Genomic DNA, 25,987 nt, shown 5'->3' with positions numbered 1-25,987 from the left:
GACAGTTTTAGTGCTTATTTAGTCAGTACAACAGTTGTGCTAACATAATTGCAAAAGGGTTTTCTAATGATCAATTAGCCTTTTCAAATGATAGATGGCAGATTCTTTTTTGGGGGAATATCTACTATTTCCAGCTATAACAATCATTTACAACATTAACAATGTCTACACTGTATTTCTGATCAATTTGATGTCATTTTAAAACTGACAAAAAGAAAGGTGATTCTTTCAAAAACAAGGACATTTCTAAGTGACCCCAAACTTTTGAACGGTAGTGTACATACACGGAATTTGATTTGGTAAATGATGCCAAGGTAAACAGAATATAGAAGATGAACATAATATTACAGACAGTATATAGGGAATAGGGGGGCATTTGTGACAAATGTGAGAAATTTGTGACAGATGTCACATCCAGATGCAATCTGTGGCATACGCTGCGCTTCCTCTCAATCTTCTTCTTGAACTAATGCCAAATGTGTCTCGTCTCCACAGGATGCTTAGCTCTAGTCCCCAGAGGTCAGGAGGACAGGTCAGGGGAGATCATAGTTTGTCATACAGCTCAAAATCAGTCCCCGGGCAGACAGACATGGCAGGCAGGAAGACGGCACCAGGGGATTGGTTAGTGTACACTAAGCCCTCTGCAAATAAGCTTTGGCTTTAGAAGGGATGATCATTAGCGTCTTCCAGGAATCTCCCAGTCTCTTCACTGCTGGCTGTGTATGTAGACACCGATGTGCTGTTCTTTAGGCTACCTGCGTTTCCACTGGGAACATTTTATTTCTCGTCTTACATTTTGGGGCGGCAGGTAGCCTAGTGTTTAGAGCGTTGGGCCAGTAACCGAAAGGTTGCTGGATAGAATCCCCGAGCTGACAAGGTAAAAAATCTGTCATTCTGAACTGTTCCCCGGTAGGCCGTCATTGTAAATAAGACTTTGTCCTTAACCAACTTGCCTAGTTAAATAAATGTTTAAAAATAGGCTGAGGATTACACACAGGGTTAAACTCTTACTGTATCTTTATTTACAGAGAGTTGTTCAACATGGCTGGGGGACGCAGCAGGGAAGTTCAAACTTTGAACCCAGAGAGGTACGGTGCTGACGTCTTTCAGGATGTGGTAGTTTCGCTGCGAGGTATTATGAAAGGTTTCGGGCTCAAAACCCAGTGAAGAACTCGCCACAGCACATCTCTTAAGATGGGCTCTGAACATGGAGCGGTTAAGTACATTTGGCTGATGTTTGACTGGATAAAACATAGTACAGTACCAGTCACTCGTGTAGAAAATGTCACCCATCTTGATAAAAACGTGAAACATGGTGCTTTGATAGACTGCACAAAAAGGCATACGTTCGATTACTTTTCAAAGCACTGCTGTTACGTCATGTATTGTGCTTTAACAGTAGGCTCCGAATCGGATTTAAGCTAGCTTCAATGTATTCCATAACCAGTTGTGACTTGTTAACTCATGATTTTCTCAGGCTCACAAAACATCTCTCCCTCGCCCACACTCCAACTCAAGACAGTCACCACTGAGACAACCTGCCACATACCGACAGGGGGCTGGGGAGTCATGGGGGACAAGCCTCTACAGGAGAATCCTTATCAGGCCAGTCACAGCTGGCCCCCACAGATTACCAGCCCTGGAGCACAAACATGTGCTGTCACCATGCAGGCCTCCTGTATTACAGGAAAACCCTTGATCTGTGTCCCAAATGGCACCCTATACTCTACATAGTGCACTACTTTCTGGTCAAAAGTAGTGCATTATATAGGTAAAAAGGTACCATTTGGGACGGCGCTGTCAGGTAACGCTACGCTAACTAATGCAACTCACAGTACAAGGCAACAGCAGCCAGGGAGCCTGCTCAGCAGCACGTGTCCCATTAATAAGTAAAAGGGACCGTTCGGCACTTGTGCTTCGGCCATACCAGCAAACACAACATGCTCTGACACAGGGATCAGCAGGAAGTGAGACATTCTCCCATCTCAGCAATAGCCGTCATGTGGGGGAGATTTACGCAACTCTGCTCTGGTCATGACTACCTGTAGCCCTGGGAAATCATTGGTCTCAGAAGTGAACAAGTTGATCCACACTTTCATTTTAAGAATGATAGTCGAGGCCTCCCGCCTCCTGGTTAGTTCATCAGACTAGATACAGATACCTGTATACTGTTCAAAGAGCAGCTTTAAGTTAACTACTGCTGCGTGACACTGACTACTAGGTCATCCTTACCATCTGGTGACAGTGACAGGCCAATGGGGCCCATTAACCTGAGAGTGATACCTAACCGTGATACCCCCATGACAACCTGAGAGAATGTCAACAAAGCCCTGTTGTTCACCCGGATGTGTACAGCCAACCCAGATCATGAGGCCAGCGGCTGGCCAGACTGACACCTACACTCTCCCAGACATTACTGGAATCGAAAAGGAAGCATGTGACCAGCAATGATCAAGCAAACAGATGACTCAACAAGTTGATTTGTTTCACAGCTGTTCTAAAAGGAGTTGTTACAGCCAACATTTGAACTAGATCTTGCCACCCCTGGAGCAGTGAACAGAAGTGTCCTCCATACTGGTATAATTGACTTGTAGTTATGGGAGTCATCTGGTGGCTTCCTGAACTCCTTGATATGTCCCAAATGGTAACCTATTCCCTATATTGTGCACTACTTTTGATGGGTTCTGGTCCAAAGTAGTGCACTATAAAGGGAATAGGTTACCATTTGGGACAAAGTCTGGACAGGCTGTGGAGCGGAGCCCTGAGACCCCATCCCACAGACTGATTAGTCAGTAGCCCGAGGGCCACATAGGGTGTTTCCATCCCCCCTCCAGCCCATAGCTTTCCTCCTGACCCCCGACTTCTCCAGGTGTGGAGCACTGACTCCTCCGCAAGCACTCCAGGACAGCCAGACTTCTGGGGACTGGAAAACACATTTAGCCAAGGGGAACATTGTAGAGACAGTGTTGTCACATGTTTCCGTCTTTATTGAAAGTGTTGTTTCCATTGTAACTGTTGACATTCCAAAGATATCTTCTAGTATACTAAATTCTATTCCGAGTCCTAAAGGGTATGAGACATGAAGAGATGTTAAAGTATCCTCTGGACAGAAAATTGCTAGGTCAATAGCCACGGTTAAAATTGGCCTACATGCAGCATAAGGTGGTGTATTTTGGTGGTAGGGGTAACTGAAGGCATCATTTATTTCTATTAGGGTGGCTCGGTGTTATTTTTCCTTTCAGTGTCGTCAGTGAAATCCCACATGGTGTTCTCACATGCCTGTTCACAAGGTATGAGTGGGGGCACTGTACTCTGGTCAGGCCTCACTTCTTCCACTGGCCCCCTAAGTCAAAGGCACCCACTGTACTACACTGGGCATGAGCAGATACTTTTTCTGCCATGTTGCAATGTGAGGACTAAAAGATACAGATTAAATATAAACCCATAACCCAAACCACAGCTGGGTTTGGATGAAGCAAACAGTGGAGGGTAATAGTGGGGTCTCCTGGGGAGGTCCAAATGGAGCCCAGTTAGTACAACAGCTCTACAGGATTTGATCCATCTGTATTGGGCATGAAATCAGAGTGTGCTGCCCTTCAAAAGAAAGCAATCTCTCTCAAAGTTCACAATAAATTGGTACAAAAGTTCCTTCGAAGATGATCAATGCAGTTAGTTCTAGACTAGGGTCAAAATGCTTATGCGGAGACAGTGATGGGGGTCCAGAGGTTAATGAGCAGTGCAAATCCAGAAACTCCCTACTGCCCATCCCTCAGCACTTGTAGGTTAACGTGTCATGAGTCTTGTTCTGAAGGCAGAACTGAGCGATTTCCCCTTAGATAGGACAGCTGCAAAGTCACAATTGGCTATATACATGCATAAACACTACCAGTCAAAAATTGACACACCTACTCACTCAAGGGTTTTCCTTTATTTTTACTACATTGTATAATAATAGAAGACATCAAAACTATGAAATAACATATGGAATCATGTACAGCAGTAACCAAAAAAAGAAGTGTTAAACAAATCAAAATAGCAAATACGGCTATCTTCTGTATACCACCCCTACATTGTCACAAATTAACTTTGAACAAGGCACACCTGTTAATTGAAATGCATTCCAGGTGACTACCTCATGAAGCTGGTTGAGAGAAATCCAAGAATGTGCAAAGCTGTCATGAAGGTGAAGGGTGGTTACTTTGAAGAATTGCAAATGAAATATATTTTTATTTGTTTAACACTTGGTTACTACATGATTCCATGTGTAATTTCGTAGTTTCATTTCATGATGTCTTCACTATTATAATATGTAGAAAATAGTAAAAATAAAGAATAACCCTAGAATGAGTAGTTGTCCAAACTTTTGACTTGTACATACATAGAACAAATATAAAACATGTAAAGTGTTGGTTTCGTGAGCTGAGATCAAAACAAATCACATAAATGTTCCATACACACAAATATTATTTCTCTCAAAATTGTACACAAATTTGTTTACATCCCTGTTCTCCTTTTGCCAAGATAATCCATCCACTTGACAGGTGTGGCATATGAAGAAACTGATGATAAACAGCATGATCAGTACAACGGTGAAACTTGTGCTGGAAACAAAAGGCCACTGAAAGTTTCTCAAGACACATCAAATATTGAGTTTCACTCCTGTTAGAATAAAAAAGTATTCAGGAAAAAAAATACATGGATTAAATCACACCTTTCAAGTAAGAAAATAAGCCATCAAAAAACACGTTCTAAAAGATTGAATCACGCATGCTGACGGCATGACAATGCCACTGTGCACAAAGCAAGGTTCATACAGAAACAGTTTGAGATCGGCGTGTTAGAACTGGACTGTCCTGCAGAGAGACCTGACCTCAACTCCATCGAATACACCTTTAGGATGATTTAGAACACTGACAGCGAGCCAGGCCCAATCGCCCAACATCTGTGCCGGACCTCACTCACGCTCTTGTGGCTGAATGGAAGCAAGTCCCCGCAGCAATGATCCAACATCTAACTACTGGAAAGCCTTCCCAGAAGGGTAGCGGCTGTTATAGCAACAATGGGGAAACCAACTCCATATTAATGCCATGATTTTGGAATGAGATGTTTGACGAGCAGGTGTCCACATTCACCACATGACTAAAAGTTTGTTGAAACCAATATTGCTTACCTTGTAAACTTTTCCAAAAGCTCCATCACCCAACTCTCCGATAATTTCCCATTGGTCATTAGGATTGATGTCTCGATGAACGTGCTCATATTGTTTTGCCTTCTTTTTTATGTCAAAATTAGACAGGCGAAGTATTTTGCTGAATTTAGCGAAAGCCATGGTTCGCCGCGAAAAATGCAATATAAGCGGTTCATAAAACCACGTTTCTCAAGACACAGCAACTATTCTGAGTTTCACTCCTGGATTTATAATCACACACCTTTCAAGTAAGAAAATTAAGCCGTCAAAAACACGTTCTAAAATATTTTATCACGCGTTGTCATTAAAAAAATATTAAAACGTAATATTTCCATTCACGTGACTTGTCCACTGCACACAATGACCACCTGCTGCAACACTGTAACCAGTTATGGAGAATAACTTGTTGCTTCTGAGTAAAAAGACAGAAGCCCCACCTTATTGCCATGTTCAAATAGTAATCGGAACTAGGAAACTCGGAAAAGTCCGACTTGCTAATAGATTGTAGTTATACAAGTGCCGCGTTTAAGCAGTTAAAAAGTAGAAATTTACGAATTTCCTAGTTCATACTAATATTTGAACGTAGCACAGGCCTATAGCTCCCCAGCGCTCCCAGTGTCATGGAAGTGTCGTTTTCTGGGCGCAGATCCGTCTTCTTACGCAAGATATGTAGTTAAAATAACTTCACTTCCAGTTATATGTGCATGTCGTTTTTAAAATATCTGTCCAGTGTTTCCAGGTTTTTATGGAATATGACCTAGAATTAATTACAATAAAAGTGAAATAGTTTTCATTGCCCAAAATGGTAAGTAGCTTAACTATGTTAAAAAGCAGCTCTTATGTTTTGGAATGGTGTGGGCATACCACAACAACAGTATGGTGTCCTGTATGCAGGACATTAAAAATATTCACGTGAAAAGACCGCTGATCGGCCAGCTCGTGCTCATTAGGAGGATGATATCGTTCTCTATGACGAAATAGAAAGCATTTATGAAATAGTCTGTTTGAGATAGGTGGGGTTTTTGAAGTGTTTTAAAAAATTATGCTTATTATGCTTTGGCCTCAAATATGAGTATAGGATAAGTCAAACACAGGAGGTTGGTGGCACTTTAATTGTATCAAATACATCAAACACATGGTTTCCATGTGTTTGATGCCATTCCATCAGCTCAGTTCCAGCCATTATTATGAACCATCCTCCCCTCAGCAACCACCACTGGAGTCAACAACATTATTTGGGTATGAGTCAGTGGCGATTGTAACATGTAAATCTTGGAGGGGCAAACAAAAAACATGTTGGAGGGATGAATGCCAGCAAAGCCACTACACTATACAACACTAAACAATACATGAATTGCACTATAACGGTGACAAATGGTGCCCACAAACAGTTAGGGCCTACATAAAGATGTCCCAACAGCAGAGTCCCAACAGCAGTCCCAACACCTTACCACTGCTACACCTGGCTATCAGCAGAGCCTTGTCTGGCAGCGAAACAGTTAATTCAGCATCATTTACTGCCTTTAAAAAACATGGCGGATATGGCTGACTTGCTTAAATAAATGTGGTTTCTACTGACAATTGAGATGTACAAACTATGCCATAAGGGGACGACAAGCGGATAAGAGTCAATCTGTAATTTTAATGAAGACATTAATGAGCGAGCTAGTACGGATGTAGTCAATATAGCTATTTGTTGAGCACTTTTGAAATGTACAGCAACAGAATTCAGAACATGAGCTGTTCTTACAGTGTTCTCCCTGTACACCAAGTCAGAACCGTAGGATAAATAAAGGGGGCATATAAGCAGACAATGAAAGCTCTTTCGATATTCAATGATAACATTTCTCTAAAACAGGTTATAGGCTACATGTGCACGACCAAGTAAGAACAATAGGCAAAATTACGAGTGGAATATAGAACACATTATTTGAGTGAGGCACATTGCCTACTAACAGCTTACTACATAACATACACTTAGTATTACTTTCTTAGCTACAGTATACACATCTCCTTGGCATATTACATCATTTATGCAGCAGCATACAATACATTTTTGGACTCACCTTGTTGTGCTGTGCTCACTTGAACCTTGAACAGGAAGGTGGCGCGATGGTCCTTTGTGGGCAAATTTTGTCATCAAACTTTGTCATCAAAGTCTGGCATTCTTTGGATATATTGTGCTTTCAATACAAACTGGAACCTCTGGGAAGAAAAAAAAATTGAATCATGATTACGTCAGTGATCTTCAGGTCGTAGCTCTAGAAAGAGGCCCGAGTTCCCGACTTACAATTCTGAGTTGGATGACCGTTCAAAACATGTTTTCCCAGTTGTCTTGAACTCACTGAAGTCAGATTTCCCAGGTCTGAGTTAACAGTTGATTTGAGTGCAGCAGAAATCATGCTGGATTGACAATATGACAAATTTTGAAAATTTAGAATTTAAAGCTTGGAAAAGAGATCCTTGAACCGAGAATTGGGACCACACCCACTCCACTGAATAGCAGGCTAGTGATTGCTTTGCAATGCTTGCAGTTAGCCACTGTTTCCTTTCAAACCACTCATTGTTGGAATTTTACAACTTGTTATGTAATGTTTATGTCCAATGGCCGATGAGCACCGATATGTTTTATCTATAATTTCTCTTCAGTATTTCTCTTCATATGACAAGGATTAAATAGGTTTTGCCAGTAGATTGTTGACTTTCATGATGATGACTGCTAGCTAAGATTATCAAAGTATGATGTTGACATGATCAGTCCAATCAAAGCTACTGTAGATAGAACAGGATTTTAAGTAATTTATCTGTGGCCAATGACCTTGAGCCTTCTTCTTCTTGGATGGGCACTTCTAATGTAACTCTATGACAGCACCCAAGGGGCTTGAATTTTCGAGCTCTACCCTTAGATTTGGCAGTGAAATAGTGTCCCCATGAGTGACAAAACACTGAGCCAATCACGGCGCAACTAGAGAACATTACCTACCCCTACGCTCCGTATTTTCCACTGGCTGCCCCACCACCACCACAGAAAGCACAGAGCTAGGCTGAAACACCAGCATTTTGGAGCTGCCTTACTCAAGAAAGCAAAAAAGAGACCATGTTTGTATGGAGGCTTTATTAACTCAATGATATGTGACATATTAATGCCAAAATAACATGCAGAACAGGCAACCCCCACAAACATTTTTTTATTTTATTTTTTGTTAAAAATGTGGGGCTCAATACAGGTAGGGCAGACCTGAATGACGGGTTGCCACTGGTATGAATTAACAGAATATGACTGGACAGTTACTTTAAGTTGCCTAGGCCAGTGGTTCCCAACTAGGGGTACTAGAACTTCAGGGGTCAACTGGGCAGAGCAAAATTCAGTTGGTGGTACAGTAACCAAAAAAGTTTGGGTACCACCTGCCTATGCCACCCCTTCCATGTGGCCACTGACAGGTATTGAAAGCAAAAACAGCTGTCATTAGCAGGCCACAACAAAACAGGTACAGCACAGTTTTTATCATGGACATATATTCTTATTCAAATACGTTTTCACAAGTTTAAGGGAAAAGCAATGGGGGAAAGTATGTAGGCCTACAGAAAGGGGTTTTATTGGGGAATTTTGCATAACCTTGGCTTTTGCTGAAACGGTCCCCAAAATTGGATTCTCAGTTTACAGTAATGTACAAAATACATAGCTGTTTCATAATTATCGATTTGCATAATGCAATATAAGATCAAGGTTACAAGGATATATTTTGGTGCACTCTATAGCTCACAAGCACCACTAGGTGGCAAATAATCATAGTACATGTATCAACAGCACAGATTTTTGTGGAGCCCGTTGCTGTCTTCTACCATTATGTGATAGTTATGTCGTTTTTACATTATAATTCACAAGGCTATTTTATATTTCTTACAGAACTTTCGGGAAGTCATATCACATCTGGATCGATGGACGATGGATCCTACAGTGTATCATATAAGGACCTTTTATTAAAATAATTGCAGGCCATGAAGTAACAAAAAAGTACAAATAGGCTACCACTCAAACCCAGGCTTTCATAGATCAGATAAAATCAAACTGTACTTGATATGTGCTTTGTAAACTACAGGTGTAGACTAACAGTGAAATGCTTACTTACAGATCTGTTTCCAACAATGCAGAGTTAAAGATACAAAATATATATTTTAAAATTGAAATAGTTACAGTGAATAACAAATAAATAACAATAACAAATGCAAGTACAAATACATGGCTATATACAGGGAGTACCAGTAACGAGTCAATGTGCAGGAGTACGAGATAATTGAGGTAGCTATGTACATATACTGTAGGTAGGGGTAAAGTGACTAGGCAACAGGATAGATAACAGACTGAGTTGTAGCAGCAGTGTATGTGGAGCAGTAGCAGAAGCGTAAGTGGTGAGCGTGAAAGCTTGTGTGTGTGTGTGTGTTAGAGAGCACTGGTGTGTGTTCATAGGTGCCAATGGAAGCCAGGCTTCCCCAAATAATGTACCAAGAAATAAAACATAAAATAATGTAACTTTTGTCTTTCTGTGTTTCATAATTGTCCTCCTCTGCTCCAGAGGAGCTTCAGCACTTGGCAGTCCCGTTCTGTGAGCTTGTGTGGCCCACCACTTCGCAGCTGAGCGGTTGTGGTTCGTAGACGTTTCAGATTCACAATAACACCACTAACAGTTGACCAGGGCAGCTCTAGCAGGGTAGAATTTAATTTTTTACTTTTCACCCCTTTTTTCCCCAATTTCGCGACATCGAATTGGAGGAGTATTGTCCCATCACGGCCACTCCGGTACGGACTCGGGAGAGGCGATGGTCGAGAGCCATGCGTCCTCCGAAACATGACCCTGCCAAGCCGCACTAGCAGGTCAGAAATATTGTTGGAAAGGTGGCATCCTATGATGGTGCCACGTTGAAAGTCACTAAGCTCTTCAGTAAGGCCATACTTCTGCCAATGTTTGTCTATGGAGATTGCATGGCCGCTCGATTTTATACACCCGACAGCAACAGGTGTGGCTGAACTAGCCGAATCCAATAATTTGAATGGGTGTCCACATACTTTTGCATATCTACTGTATATCTACAGAGAAAGCATCCGGGTGAGTGAAACAGCACCTCTCTATCTCTGTATGTGTAGGCCATCTATCTGATGCTGTCTGGTCAAAAAGAGTATAACATTGTTGCTGCCTGTAAAATTGAATGCAAGGGAAGCCAGCGAGCATTTGGCCTCCCTTGATAAAAAAACGATTAAATAATAGCCAATCAGCGTTGAGCTAAACTGAGTGAGCTCAACTGTGAATAGTCCTGGAGCACCAAAAAAAAGTGTCAAGGGAATTCAGTTTGGATTTGGCTTCAATCCAATCACATCACATCAAGAACAATACTTAATTGACAGAAACAACTTGAATTGTTGCATCTTGTTGTGTTGTTGCCCTTCGGTTGCTAGCTAGCTAAAGTTGGTCCTTTCCTAAGTTATCCATGGATAGAGCTAGGGATTTGGACTTATGGTTTTATTTAATTCTCCATAATGGCCAATGATTATAACAGTGATTCTGATCCAAACCTAAATGCATACATTGTGCCCCTGGCCTGAGAGGATGGAAGTTCAATATGTAGCTAGATGTAGAAGGCTAATGTTAACTAGCGAACGTTGCCCATGAATGGAAGTTAGGCTAGCGAGCAACCATTTTAGTCAGGTAGCCTAGGTCTAGGACAACCAAAAATAAAAAGCGTGTACTGTATGACAGAGTCATAGACCCTTTTGTCAACATGAAAGAGACAAGGATGTAATTTGTGTTTCTCTACAAGTAGGGTGAGTCAACATGTTTTTGTACTTCCACAAACACACGCGCACACACGCACACGCACACAGAAATCCGAACCATTGACAGCCACATATTTAGCTTACAGTGATTGGACTCAAATGTTTTTGGTATATTTTAGTTATCACTGTTGGAGAATAAGCATAGGCGATTTGATGATGTTGAAATTCTGAAATTGAAATGTTGCTGGAGTAGTGGAGGCAGCTCCTGTTTTCTTTGTGACTTGCGGTAACTCTGTGGTTCTAAATTCATAGTTGTTTAGTAGTCTGAAAATGTCAGAAACATTAACTTGCTTGACCATGCTGTAGCTCATGTAACTGTTTGTTACGTGCAATATGCTTTGTGCCCTCTGGTTTTGTGATGAAACAAATGTGTGGTTGAATTTTTTCTGCCACTGTGTCTTCTTACTGTCTCGGTCTTAGGTCTACATATCATGGTCTCAAGGCATATGAACTAACAGGATATAGAGCAAACAACCAATTATCACAACACATACAGTAGGTTGTAATATGGCTTTACTTTTCCTGGCTTGGCTTTCCCAGAGATTTTACCCACGCACCTCTACTGTGTTTAAGTGTGTGTGTGTATGTGGCATCAATATGCATGTGTGCGCATGCTGTGTGTGTGTGAGCGTATGTAGTGTATGTGTTTGTGTGTGTTGGGGTGTCAGTATAAGTATGTGTGAGAGTGTGGGTAGAGTCCAGTGTGTGTGCAGAGTCAGTGCAAGAGAGTTAGTTCAAAAAAGGGTCAATGCAGGTAGTCTGGGTAGCCATTTGATTAGCTATTTAGCGCCCTTGTTTAGCAATCTTATGGCTTGGGGTAGAAGCTGTTCAGTGTCCTGTTGGTTCCAGACTTGGTGCGCTGGTACCGCTTGCCATACAGTAGCACAGAGAAGAGTCTATGGCATGTGAGGTTGGAGTCTTTTAAATAGTTTTGGGCCTTCCTCTGACACCGCCTGGTATAGAGGTCCTGGATGGCAGGGAGCTCAGCCCCAGTGATGTACTGGGCCGTACTCACCACCCTTTGTAGCGCCTTGCGGTCGGGTGCCTTGCAGTTGCTGTACCAAGCTATGATGCAGCCAGTCAAGATCCTCTCAATGGTGCAGTTGTAGAACTTTGCCAGGTCTCTGACCTCCTCCCTATAGGCTGCCTCATCGATGTTGGTGATCAGTCATACCACTGTTGTGTGTTCAGCAAACTTGATGATTGGGTTGGAGTTGTGCGCTACCACACAGTCGTGGGTAAACAGGGAGTACAGATGGGACTAAGCACACACCCCTGAAGGCCACCTGTGTTGAAGGTCAGTGTGGCGAATGTGTTGTTGCCTACCCTCACCACCTGGGGGCGGCTCGTCAGGTGGGTGAGCGCAGTGTGGAGTGCAATAGAGATTGCGTCATCTGTGGATCTGTTGGGGTAGTATGTGAATTGGAGTGGGTCAAGGGTGTCTGGGATAGCAACCAGTCAAGCACTATCTCTCTCTCTTGTCCCCCCCCCCCCTCTACGTTTCTCTATCTCTGTCCCTCTCCCTCCCACCCTCCCATCAAACAAAAACAGTGACATTTCAGGTTCCAGCTCATTTGTGATCCAAGGCTGCACGGTCATCGGTGGTGAACACCAGCTACTAAACACAGAGGCATGTGATGCCAGTGCCCTAAAACAAGAACCCAGTATAGCTTTTAACGTGACATTAAGCAGGGATAATGGCCTTGTTAGTAAATACAAAAATACAGTGCCCACTGCCAGAATTATGGTGCAACATGAGGGCAGTGGCATAAAAGAGAGGATGAAACTATTCTGTCATTTCAGAGGATATGAGAGTACTGATTTTCTAAAAGGTCATTTCAGTTTATGCATTTCCTTGACCAACTACAGTAGAAAGGCAAAAATTCCAGAGAACACTCTGTACATTTAATAATTTGCACAAAGTTCACAATTTTGTATCCATAAAAGTTCTATCTGAGCATTGCTAGTCTATTTCAATTGTTCGATTTCGATATCTCACATGTGGTGTTTCGCTAAGGACAGCTTACTCTCGGAAAGTACCTATCAAAAGCATCTGTTGGAGACAGACAGGTAGAGTGGCGAATGAGGTGAGACCCTCACTTCCTTAAAAGGAGCCCCTCTCCCATCCTCTGGTTATTCTTGCTTCTCTTCCTCACAAAGTGTCACTACTCTAGCTCTCCTCATATCAACTGGATACCTGTTTTACCGCTTAACGCTTGTGTAGTCTTAACATCCTGTATACTCTATATTTAGTGAAATAAACCCCTAAAATAAAGCCGTTTGATTGAATTTTATACCCCAAATCTATTTCGAATGAAGAAACAACCTGTCATTCATCACAAACTTTGCAAATATCTGGGTTTTCCCTTTTCGCAATGCATAAAGACTGCATTTAATCAGTGGACACCACTCACTTTTATTACAACACACCTGTCATAATTGTTTTATTTACTAAAGTAGAGGTTTATTATTATTATTATTGCTAAAAGTACTGCATAGGTGTAAACATGAATTGCTTTGCAAGAGATAGCACTTGTATAACAGTCTTGAACTTTTTTGATAACATAGTGATATATTCTTATTTGCTGTGCAATGAGAAATTCAACTACAAAACACTAGTCTTCTCACATTTTTTTTAACCATTGCCTCCACCCACAAGGTGTATAAACAACAACAATAAATAAGAGTAAAATAAGATAATAGATACAAAACAAAAACATGAAGAACATATCTCAATCAACTCTAATTAACACATGTAGGACAGTATGCAAGTGTGTGGGCATGGACTTTGCAGATGTATTTCTCACATGTGCAGCACATGCAGTAGTATTTGTAGTGAGGTGTGTACTGCCGGCAGAGAAGTCAGGCGCAGGAGAGTGAAAACTAATTTACAACGGTGTCGTTTAATATCCATAAACCACCGTCAACAAAACAATACAATAATTGGGTCAAACAAAACCCGGTAAATATCAGCATACCGTTGCATATGCACTACAAGAAACAATTACCGACAAGGATATGGGGGGAACAGAGGGTTAAATACACAACATGTAATTGATGGAATTGGAACCAGGTGTGATGGAAGACAAGACAAAACCAATGGAAAATGAAAAGTAGATCAGCAATGGCTAGAAGGTTGGTGACTTCGACCGCCGCCCGAACAAGGACAGGGACCAACTTCGCCGGAAGTCGTGACAATCTCCTCCTGTTGCCTGCCCCAGCTGCAGCCTCAGGTGGATCAGGACAAGATTCAGCCCCCTGAACAGCTTTTACAAGCCCTGCAGAGACTGCTGTGTGGCCGAGGCGCTCCCTTCTTTGAATGTGTGGGATTACAAGTGCCTTTCCCAGCTGCTCCAGGAACACCCTCCTCTTGCATCAGGCATCCAGGTTGGGTTGATCTTTTTCCATATCACAAAAGCATTGTATGAGGACACATCAATGATGTAATGGAAGATGACCAGTGGCCAGCGGGCAGTCATCCTCCTGCAGCTGTAAATTCCAATCACCTTGTCCAGGTCATCCACGCCTCCTTTGTTGTGGTTGTAGTACAGGATAATGGCTGGCTTCCTGTGTTCACAATCCCTAATCTCAGCCGGTTTGAGCAGTGTGCTCAGGAGGACCACATTCTTCCTCTTTGGGAGGTAAGAAACTAGAGTGGGTGTGAAGGCAAACTTTGATGAGAAAGCCTCTCTCCCCCTTGTTGCGAGGAGTGCATGGAGGAGCTCAGGCTTGTTCTTTCTAACTTTGCCAACCATGGTGATCTTCCTCTTCAGGAGCTGCTGGCTGAGTTCAATCAGTAGCGCACATAATCTCAATGTCTCATTGTGTGTGTGTGTGTGTGTGTGTGTGTGTGTGTGGTGTGTAAATGATTTTATAACTGCCGGGTCAAAAATGACCCTAAGACAATATTTGTACCCTGGTGGTGTGCAGCTTACATGGAAATATGAACAAAGGCGATGTTTCACTTTTTCTAATGTTGGGGTCACTCTTGGAAAAGTCATCAAATTTCAATTTGAAAAAATATCATTTTGGGGGGTTCTCTCTGTTGTTAAACATATTGGCAGGTCATTTTTGACCCTTAACAAGGGTTAACTGCTCACAAGTGAACCGTGATGGATATCGCTGCAGTGTGGATCTTCAAACCATGTCGAGAGGTTGAGTACTAACCAGGCGGTTTTGTTTTCGTGTAGAAAGTCATTTTCTACTTCTCAGTCTGTGTTGGTAGCTAGCTATTTAGACCTGGTTAGCCCACGCTGCAAGGCTTACTTGGCTAGCTTGCAGAGGCACTTCATTAGCATAGCTCCCTTCTCTCTTCTAGTTGAACCCGTTGCGTTAACACTAGAACCCCCATAAACCAACGTCCACTGACATTTGATTTCGCCCAAAAAAAAGCTCACCTGATCCTTCCTGACTTTTCCTAAAAGTTTGTATTTTACACTGCTTATTTGTCAGAATTTATCGATCACAAACAGAAAATTATTTATTGCCCTTTTACCAGTTTTTTTTAACACCTATTCCTAACTTAATCTGCCAAGAATGATGTGGAGGGTGAAGAGGTTGATTTAATTTAGAAAGACAATAGTGTAACGAGGAGTTTGTTATGCCTATTTATCAGCAGCACATCATTTGACCGCACGCCTTGCGGTTGATACCGTTCTCTTTTATGTTTTACTTCGTAACAATACGCTGTTATGGGACTGTTTTATTTACTTTAACTCTATTCCTTATCAAATGTATTGTAAGGGGAAACGAAAACATGCTACATGTTGCAGTATGTTGGGGGGGAAGAGGTTGATTTAATATAGAAAAACAATAGTGTAATGGTAAGTTTGTTATGCCTATTTATCAGCGTTGGCGTCTCATGTTAATAATTTGACCGCATGGCTTGCAGGTTGATACCATGCTCGTTTGTTTTACTTCGTAACAATAAGCTGTTACATGACTGTTTTATTTACTGTAACTCTATTACTAATCTAAGATTTTCTAAGGGAAACGAAAAGATGCTATGTGATGCAGTAGGTCTTTAGAATAATGAAAAACATATCCTTGACTCTATCCAAGTTGATGTGTGGGAAACAAACGATGCCAGTTAGCCTGTACAGCTGGCCCATCTAAACTACACCAAAACTAATTTCACACATAATAAGAGTCAGTCTGTAGACAAGATTACATTGACATTAATCTGATGAGTGACAATATGAGTTGTCAAATTGTAAATGAAGAGATGGGCGCATCTTGTAAATGACAGATGAAGGTAAAGGAGCAGTTTTATCAAATCCTCCTTTATAGTCACATGCAGGTAAAACATTGTAATTTCTATAGAATATCTGAAATACCATATTCTGCAGTTTCTATGACACTTACCTTTTTCAAATAACTCTCAAAATTCAAGAGGTGCGGCTTTCTCCAAATTCCACTTCTTCCAAGAATATCCGTGCTGTCCATGCATTCAGCACATGACCACTCACTCACACGGCAGCATTGCGCTGGCTACTAAGCAAAAACTAGTAACATAATAAATGTAAAATTACAATATGCTATTCTGTCGTAGGTGGATGTTGTCTTTAAATCAATTTCCCTGGGAGACAAGTTGATTGCAAAGAAGACTAGCCTGGTCGGAACAGTGAACAAACAAAGGCGGGAGCTGCCCCCCCTCTGCGCAAAACAACATACTGTACTCCACATCAGTGACGGAGAGTGGTAAAGCAACACTCATGGTGTACAGGTGTAAAATAAAAGAGTGTGTGAATCTTCAGCACCATGCCTCCCACTGGATCTGACATCTGAGCTTCGTGAGAACCACATGAACGCCAAGAAAGTAGCTACAGCCGCTAAGCAGGTCGCCAAGGCAGTAGGTCCTATTCTCCCTTTCCCCCGAGCACCACAGCGCCCACTCGGGAAAAATAAGACACAATGTCAAGTCGGTAGGTGCACACGAAACAAGGCCCATGAAAACGGTGTAAAGTGCAACCGATTTGTTTGTGGAACTTGATCACACAAAGCACTGAAGCTGTGTGCTGACTGTGGACCCGAAGCATAAAAAGAAGACGGGATAGAGCCATGTGTAAAGGACCGGGTATAAAGGCAAAATACAGTGTCTGATACAATCAACAAATTACTGTTTTTATATCTTGTGATGAATATATTTCCACAAATGTATTTATGCAATTAATCCTTTACAATTGTTCATGTACTGGTGCTTTTCTTTAGGAATACAGCAAATAATTTTACCTGCACCACCTGGCTGGTTATATTATTATCATCTTTTTTCTTTCTACTTTGTCAAAAGAAGGTGTAACTGGACTTCATCAATTACTATAACTCTTACTAATCAAATCTACAAATAAAGTTGATCAAATGGATTACTGTCACGCCCTGGCCTTAGTATTCTTTGTTTTCTTTATTATTTTAGTTAGGTCAGGGTGTGACATGGGTAATTTATGTGGGTTTTGTAGCGTCCAGGGTAATTGTAAGGTTTAGGGGGTTTATTTAGAGTAGTTGGGTTTATGTTTAGTATAGTTGTCTAGCTGTGTCTATGTTGTGTGTAGTTGTCTAGGAAAGTCTATGGTTGCCTGAATGGGTTCCCAATTAGAGACAGCTGGTTTCTGTTGTCTCTGATTGGGAGCCATATTTAAGGTAGCCATAGGCTTTAGTTTGTTGTGGGGAATTGTCTATGTTGAACGTTTGTAGCATGTGTGTGTGCACTACGTTTATAGCTTCACGGTCGTTTGTTGTTTTGTTAGTTTGTAAGTGTTTTGTTTCGTTTTGCCTTCTTCTATAATAAAAGAAGATGGCTTATTTTCCACATGCTGCGTTTTGGTCCGTCTCACTCCCACACGATCGTGACAATTACACAATTTTTTTTATTTTAAGGGGAAACAAAAATAGTCTATATGGCAACGTTTTTCCGGGGCTTTGTAGAATTATACAAAACGTATCTTTGACAATCTAAACAAATAACTGTTTATTTTTTTAAAGGTATATATTGCCATTGATATTTCTTCATACAATTAATCCTTTACAGTAGTTTATGCACTATGTATTAATCATTTATTTATCAAGCATGTTTGCGCACCTTGCAGGTTGATATGCATCTAATGCATACAGTATGCTAAAGAAGACGCCCAGGCAACGTTCTCTAGAGGGTACTTATATGCTGAAAGGCCAAGAGGTTTTAGTGTCAACTCGATCGTCTGTATCAGCCCTCACGGCACCATTGTTCAATGGAGAATTATATCTTAAGGTTAGCTCTATCCCACGTGTTTTTTTCCTTCAGACAGCACTGAGCTAGCCACGCACACCTTCACCATGAGGTAGCTGCTAGAAAGCTAATGCCCCACACGCCTTGCGGCTATGGCTTTATGCAGTGCTCAATATTGCTAGCTGTCACATTTGAAGTCGGGAAGTTAACATACACCTAACCAAATTCATTTAAACTCGGTTTTTCACAATTCCTGCCATTTAATCCTGGTAAAAATTCCCTGTCTTAGGTCAGTTAGGATCACCAAATTATTTTAAATGTGAAATGTCAGAATAATATTTATTTCAGCTTTTATTTCTTTCATCACATTCCCAGTGGGTCAGAAGTTGACATACACTCAATTAGTATTTGGTAGCATTGCTTTTACATTGTTTAACTTGGGTCAAACGTTTCGGGTAGACTTCCACAAGCTTCCCACACTAAGTTGGGTGAATTTTTGCCAATTCCTCCTGACAGAGCTGGTGTAACTGAGTCAGGTTTGTAGGCCTCCTTGCTCGCACACACTTTTTCAGTTCTGCCCACACATTTTCTGTAGGATTGAGGTCAGGGCTTTGTGATGGCCACTCCAATACCTTGACGTTGTTGTCCTTAAGCCATTTTGCCACAACTTTGGAAGTATGCTTGGGGTCATTGTCCACTTGGAAGATGCATTTGCGACCAATCTTTAACTTCCTGACTGATGTCTTGAGATGTTGCTTCAATATATCCACATCATTTTCCTACCTCATGATGCCATGTATTTTGTGAAGCGCACCAGGCCCTCCTGCAGCAAAGCACCCCCACAACATGATGCTGCCACCCTCGTGCTTCAGGGGTGGGATGGTGTTCTTCGGCTTGCAAGCATCCACATTTTTCCTCCAAACATAATGATGGTCATTATGGCCAAACAGTTCTATATTTGTTTCATCAGACCACAGGACATTAATCCAAAAAGTACGATCTTTGTCCCCATGTGCAGTTTCAAACCGTAGTCTGGCTTTTTTATGGCGGTTTTGGAGGAGTGGCTTCTTCCTTGCTGAGTGGCCTTTCAGGTTATGTCGACATAGGACTTGTTTTACTGTGGATATAGATACTTTTGTACCTGTTTCCTCCACCATCTTCACAAGGTCCTTTGCTGTTCTGGGATTGATTTGCACTTTTTGCACCAAAGTACGTTCATCTCTAGGAGACAAAACGCGTCTCCTTCCTGAGCGGTAAGACGGCTGTGTGGTCCCATGGTGTTTATATTTGCGTACTATTGTTTGTGCAGATGAACGTGGTACCTTCAGGCGTTTGGAAATTGCTCCCAAGGATTAACCAGATTTGTGGAGGTCTACACATTTTTGTATGATGTCTTGGCTGATTTCTTTTGATTTTCCAATGATGTCAAGCAAAGAGGCACTGAGTTTGAAGGTAGGCCTTGAAATACATCCACAGGTACACCTCCAATTGTCTCAAATTATGTAAATTATGTCAATTAGCCTATCAGAAGCTTCTAAAGCCATGACATCATTTTCTGGAATTTTCCAAGCTGTTTAAAGGCACAGTCAACTTAGTGTATGTAAACTTCTGACCCACTGGAATTGTGATACAGTGAATTATAAGTGCAATAATCTGTCAAAACAATTGTTGGAAAAATTACTTGTGTCATGCACAAAGTCGATGTCCTAATCGACTTGCCCATAGTATAGTTTGTTAACAAGAAATTTGTGGTGGTTGAAAAACAAGTTTTAATGACTCCAACGTAAGTGTATGTAAACTTCCGTCTTCAACTGTAGCTGCAAGGCTCCCAACTAGCTAGCTTGGTACGCTGTTTACACAAGCTACTATTTGCTAGCCACCAACCGCAAGGCTTCTATCTAGCTAGCCTACATTGTTGTTACAACAGGCTTTGCTCGGTTCCCCTTGCAGGCCTTGTTCCTCACAATGGCCACTGCTCTCCCATCCCAGGACAAGCGTAGCCCCCAAAATGTTGTGTTTGGGGCTCCATGATTGCGGGGAAAGATTCCCACCCTCTATGCATCAACTGCTTGGTTAAGGAACATGCCGAAGAGGTGCTCTGGGACCCTGAATGCTGTGAGCACTGCAGACTGCTGATAAGAGCAGGTCTGAAGAGGCCTAAAAGTGCTTCTATCTTGATGGCCCCTCTTGCCCCCTAGCCAACAGCGATAGCTGAGGATCAGCTCTCCACAACCGAGCCCAGTTGGTGTGAGGTCATGAATAGCCTTGACCCTCTCCCCTCACTGTCTGACAACGTAATGTCAGGGGAGGCAAGTTAGGGTCTGACGAGGATGATGATAGAATTAATCTCATGGATATCCTCGAGATAGCTCAGGAGATGGGGACTTATGACCCCATTCTCCCTCCCTCTCGCAGACCTGATGACCCCAAGAGCAGGGGAGCTGCACCTCCTCCAGTAAAATTTGGTCTCCTTCGTGTCTGCAAGTGTGCGCGTGGCCAGACTCGGCATGGAGTGGCTGTCTGCTGGAGGTGCTCAGGGCCTGTCAAAGGACCTATACGATGGAAGAGACTTACGTCCCATACTGCCCCGATAAAAGAACAGCTCTGCAGTACCAGCTTGCCTCAGGGAAGCTAAGAGCTTGTGCGAAAAACCCCTCATAAGCAATATTCTTGCTAAGGGTACCACTGTTACAGGTTTTGTTTTTTCCATTTCTATTTTGTTAGCACGTTAGTTACTAATGACACCAGCGCTTCATTCCCTGGGATGGTGGAGCGCTTTACTGGCTCCGTTTTTCAGAAGATGTGCAAGGCCTCAGCCCAAGCAATTAGAGCTCTCAATGTGACTTCTTTAGTTACTGGAGGAGGTGGAGAAGCACCTGGAAGACACCCTAGACCCAGATGTTTGGGATTACAGACCTGAAACCCCTTGCCTCCCGTAGTGCCATCCAAGGTTGTGGTCATATCATGAGCCTAGAGGTGGTGGCAGAAAGGGCGCTGATCTTATCAAGCTTAACAGACAAAGGAAAAAGTGGACCTACCGGATTCCCCTGTGACACCCAGGGAGTTGTTTGGGCCCACAGTCGCCACTATGCAGCAAAAGTGTGACTTGCGCAAAAAGGAAGGCAAAGCCTTCAACTTCTGCCTGCCCTGCAGAACCCGTAGCAGCCTATTGGTTTCTGCAACTCGCCCCAGTCTCACAGCTGGGAGGGGCAACAAGCTTTCCTTGGGGGACTGAGGTCCCCGGCAACGCAGCAGTCTGCCAAAACTCAGGCTATACCTCTGAACCAGGACAAAGCTGTAGGGAAGCAGTCTTACGGGAGGTAAGAAGGGTCGGCCAACCTACAGCGCAGCCCTGGAGGCTGAGGAGGATAGTGTGCAGGGTAGATGTCTAAATGGTTCCAAAAAATTGGACCTGTTCGAAAATGGATCATTGGCTTTCCCACCTGACCCGATATGCTTAAATTATTTATTTTTAAATGGAGACCTGTTCCAAAAAGGACCCGAGAACAGTGAGACCCGCTCTGAAAAGGCCTGTGGACAAACAGACCCGTGATGGTTCGGATCCGAGAGACCTGTTCAGAACCAAGAATATAAAGATACCTCCAACTGGGTGCTGCCAGCGCCATCAATTTTTTATTTTACCGGGCAAGTCAGTTAAGAACAAATTCTTATTTACAGTGACAGTGGGTTAACTGCTCTGTTCAGGGGTAGAACAACAGATTTTTACCTTGTCAGCTCTGGGATTTGATCTTGCAACCCTTTGGCTACTAGTCCAACACTCTAACCACTGGGCTACATGCCACCACAATAAACAAGTGAATTTGGCAATAATTATCCATTTACTTATGTGCCCTTAAACTTCCTATAACAAATTATCCAAAAACGATTTATTGTGTTTCGATGTGTGGCATATTTGAAAAGATATAGCCTATTGTTTAATTGGTTTTTACTTTCCTAAAACAATAATAATCCACTGTCAGAGATTTGAGCGCTAAATCCATCAGGGCATTGCATGCATATAGGCTGATAGGCCAAGGCATCCACTGTATATGAATATTTAAAAAGTACATAGAAAGATAGAGATATGCCGGCCCCACGTTCCTGACACCAACACGCATTCTTAATCATTTTCAGATAGGCTACTATTATACAGACAGGCGTACAGGAGGAGGCTAAAACATACATTTTCAATCCAAGTATTTTTTAAATAAAGATAAGCATTATATTGTTACATTTAAGAAGTAACTCTGGTAGGCCTAAAACAGTCCTCCTCACCTCAAGTTCAACTGTTGGAGCACTGGTGAGCACTGCCTTAATAGACCTGCAGTAGCTAAGTCTAATAATAGCCATACCATACCAAATTCCGGAGGACATCGTCTCCGACCGTGGCCACCAATTCATGTCACGAGAATGGAAAGCCTTCATGGAGAAGCTGGGGGTCATGGTCAGCCTCATTTCCGGGCACCGGCCTCAGTCTAACGGGCAGGTGGAGAGGATGAACCAGGAGCTGGGGAGGTTCAGGAGGATTCACTGCCAGGCCGGCAGGGGCAGTGGGCCCATTCCTTCCCATTCATTATCAACCAGACTGAAGCTCCTGTGGTGGACTAGTGGTTCAGCCACGCAGAAGAGGTTTGGAGGAATGGCGATGTAAGGCTCCAGCGCGCTGTCAGCCGCCAAAAGAAGCGGGTGGATCGCCACCGCAGTAAGGCTCCCGTGTTCCATTCTGGTGATTGTGTCTGGCGATCATCCCGGTTTTGAGGTCGTTCAAGGTTCTCCGGAGGGTCATCGAGGTGACATATAGATTACAGCTCTCCACTAACTACCGGATCTCACCCTCTTTTCATGTTTCCCTCCCCAGGCCTGTGGTTCCTGGTGCCCTGGCTGAAGCCGTCTCGTACGACACCACTCTGCCTCCCCTGGACATCGGGGGAAGCATCGCCTATGCCATCACATCCCTCCTGGATATCCAACGCTGTGGGGGTTGGCTCCAGTACCTAGTGGACTGGGCGGGGTACGGTCCAGAGAAGCGGTGTTGGGTTCCAGTGGACGACATTCTAGATCCCAACATCATCCGAGATTTCCACCTTTGCCATCCGGACACGGCCGACACCTCACCCTTTGGACCGTTCCCCTGGCCGGCGTCGTCCTGCGGCTGGAGCCGCGCGTCAGAGGGGAGGTACTATCACATCCTGCTCTGGCGCTCGACATAGCTGGTTTACTAACCACCGGTCCTGGCAACCAATCTTTACGCACACCTGGCAACCCTCATCACGCACACCTGCGCTCCATCATTAGGCCCACCTGGACTCCATCACTACCCTGATTACACCCCTTTTATCTAACACTCTCTAGCATCACTCTTCAGTCAGTATTGGTTCTGTGTTCCTGTCCCAGACGCGGCTCTTGTTTTGTATCGCTCGATTATCATTATTATTAAACTCACCAACTGCATCTGCTTCCTGACTCCCAGCATCATTGTTACACTTCCTGTACTTTTTTTTTACTTCCTGTACCCATTTTCGAATCATGGAGCCTATGGCTTTTCGCCTGTGGCCTTCCCTAGAAGGGCTTCATTGTCCATTATTTGCTGTTTGCATCTTCTTGGATTGTAGGACAGTTCGGGCAAGGGTGTCATAGTCTTCGCTCATTGGGCTTGGGTTACCACCCTCGGAAGTAAGTAAGACAATTAAAGTTGCTTGAATCTTTGTTGATGTTTATACGTGTTTCGACCCCCTGGCTTTTGGATTAACCTCTCTGTTTAGGGGAAAGAACGTGGACCAAAGCGCAGCGTTGTACGTGTTCATTCTATTTATTTATTTAATGAACACCGACAACAACAAAACAAAATACGAACGTGACGTTCTGCAGGGCAAAATAACAACCAATGCAAAAATAAGAACCCACAAATGAAAGAGGGGAAAAAGGACTGCCTAAGTATGATTCCCAATCAGAGACAACGATAGACAGCTGCCTCTGATTGGGAACCACACTCGGCCAAAAACAAAGAAATAGACAACATAGAAATAAAGAAACTAGAATGCCCACCCCACATCACACCCTGACATAACCAAATAGAAAAATAAAACGGCTCTCTAAGGTCAGGGCGTGACGTGTGTACATATTGTTTACTGTATGTGTATTTATGTGGTGTGGAGGAGGATGGTGACTAAATATATGCTAAAGCCACAAAGTCGTTGGTTTTATGTTGGTGGAATTTCCTCTTCACTTCAGTTTTCTCCTCAATTCATGCACCTTTGTTGTAGCCCATCAGTTATCACTCCAAACAAAATTAACATATGTAAAATCTGACATTAAATGCTGTATGGTTTTTCACAATGGAAAATGGTGTGAGACATGCTATTGCAGGCTGGATCTTTTGTTGATGCAGGAATGGGGTTGCAAAACGATTATAAACGTTGGTAATTAACAGCAAATCTATGGCAATGTATTGTAACTTTGGTCATTTAAACTTGAATACCTTTTTTTTACCCCTTTTTCTCCCCAATGGTTCAAGAGAAAATACCATAATTAATGAAAAAAGTATCTAATATTTTTTTAATTATTTTCTTTTTCAACTATTGAATTTTTTCACAAATTCCACCAGAATGATGCCAAAACATTGACACACATGCATATTGACATAGTAAAAGAAATGTGTGTAAAAAAAAATATAAAGGATATTTCATGCTGAAACCTTCATATTAAACACCAATGGTATTCACTATGTTATTAGTTTATATTTAGGATAATGTTTTACAGCTTTGTCATTCTATTTTCATCTTATGAAATTATTTCATATATTTTATATGTGATTAGGCCACAAGGGCCAGATATAAATATAGACATCTGTGATAATCGGAAGTATCCAAAAGGGCCACTAGATGTTTTGTGATAGATTACATCAAATCCCTGAAAGATATTAAAATGCTGGCACTGTAGTTTACTGGTAAACTTTTAAAGTTTCCAGTATTATACCCTCCCTTTGCAACCTTATGCAGGAATTCAGAGAACACTGTATGGCCCCAAGTCATCTTGTATTTGCATATTGAGCAATTGTATACAAAGGAATAGAACGTTTCCAAGGACAACAGTCTCAAATTCATTGTGTGGGGGTAATGGGTAAGTGTAGGACTATCTAGGTTTATAGCTATATACCAATATGCAAATGTATTCATTGTGACCACATTGCACAAACATAGCTGTCCAAGACAAAGGAGATGATTGTGGACTACAGGAAAAGGAGGACCGAGCACGCCCCCATTCTCATTGACAGGGCTGTAGTGGTTCGGTTGAGAGCTTCAAGTTCCTTGGTGTCCACATCATCAACAAACTAACATGTTTCAAGCACACCAAGACAGTTGTGAAGAGGGCACGACAAAACCTATTCCCCCTCAGGAGACTGAAAATATTTGGCATGGGGTCCTCCGATCCTCAAAATGATCTACAGCTGCACCATCGAGAGCATCCTGACTGGTTGCATCACTGCCTGGTATGGCAACTGCTCGGCCAGAGGCCGAGGGTAGTGCGTACGGCCCAGTACATCACTGGGGCCAAGCTACCTGCCATCCAGGAACTCTATACCAGGCAGTGTCAGAGGAAGGCCCTAAAAAGTGTCAAAGACTCCAGCCACCCAAGTCATAGATTGTTCTCTCTGCTACCGCACGGCAAGCGGTACTGGAACGCTAAGTGTAGGTCCAAGAGGCTTCTAAACAGCTTCTACCCCCAAGCCATAAGACTCCTGAACGTCTAATCAAATGGCAACCCAGAC

At 42.6% G+C, this 25,987-nt stretch overlaps 1 protein-coding gene across 1 annotated transcript in view; it reads right to left on the bottom strand.

The window, feature by feature from the left end:
- LOC129821057 (serine/threonine-protein kinase 10-like) overlaps positions 1–5,586 on the bottom strand; it is a 45,538-nt gene extending 39,952 nt beyond the window's left edge. The window contains exon 1 of the mRNA XM_055878305.1: positions 5,171–5,586. Coding sequence (XP_055734280.1) covers positions 5,171–5,329 — 159 coding nt within the window. The 5' untranslated portion in view covers positions 5,330–5,586. The remainder of the gene's footprint in view (positions 1–5,170) is intronic.
- Between the last annotated feature and the right edge of the window lie 20,401 nt (positions 5,587–25,987).

The sequence above is a fragment of the Salvelinus fontinalis genome, chromosome 2 (genome assembly GCF_029448725.1).
Source record: "Salvelinus fontinalis isolate EN_2023a chromosome 2, ASM2944872v1, whole genome shotgun sequence".
Classification (NCBI taxonomy): Eukaryota; Metazoa; Chordata; class Actinopteri; order Salmoniformes; family Salmonidae; genus Salvelinus; species Salvelinus fontinalis.
This window is presented reverse-complemented; position numbering and strand designations above follow the sequence as displayed.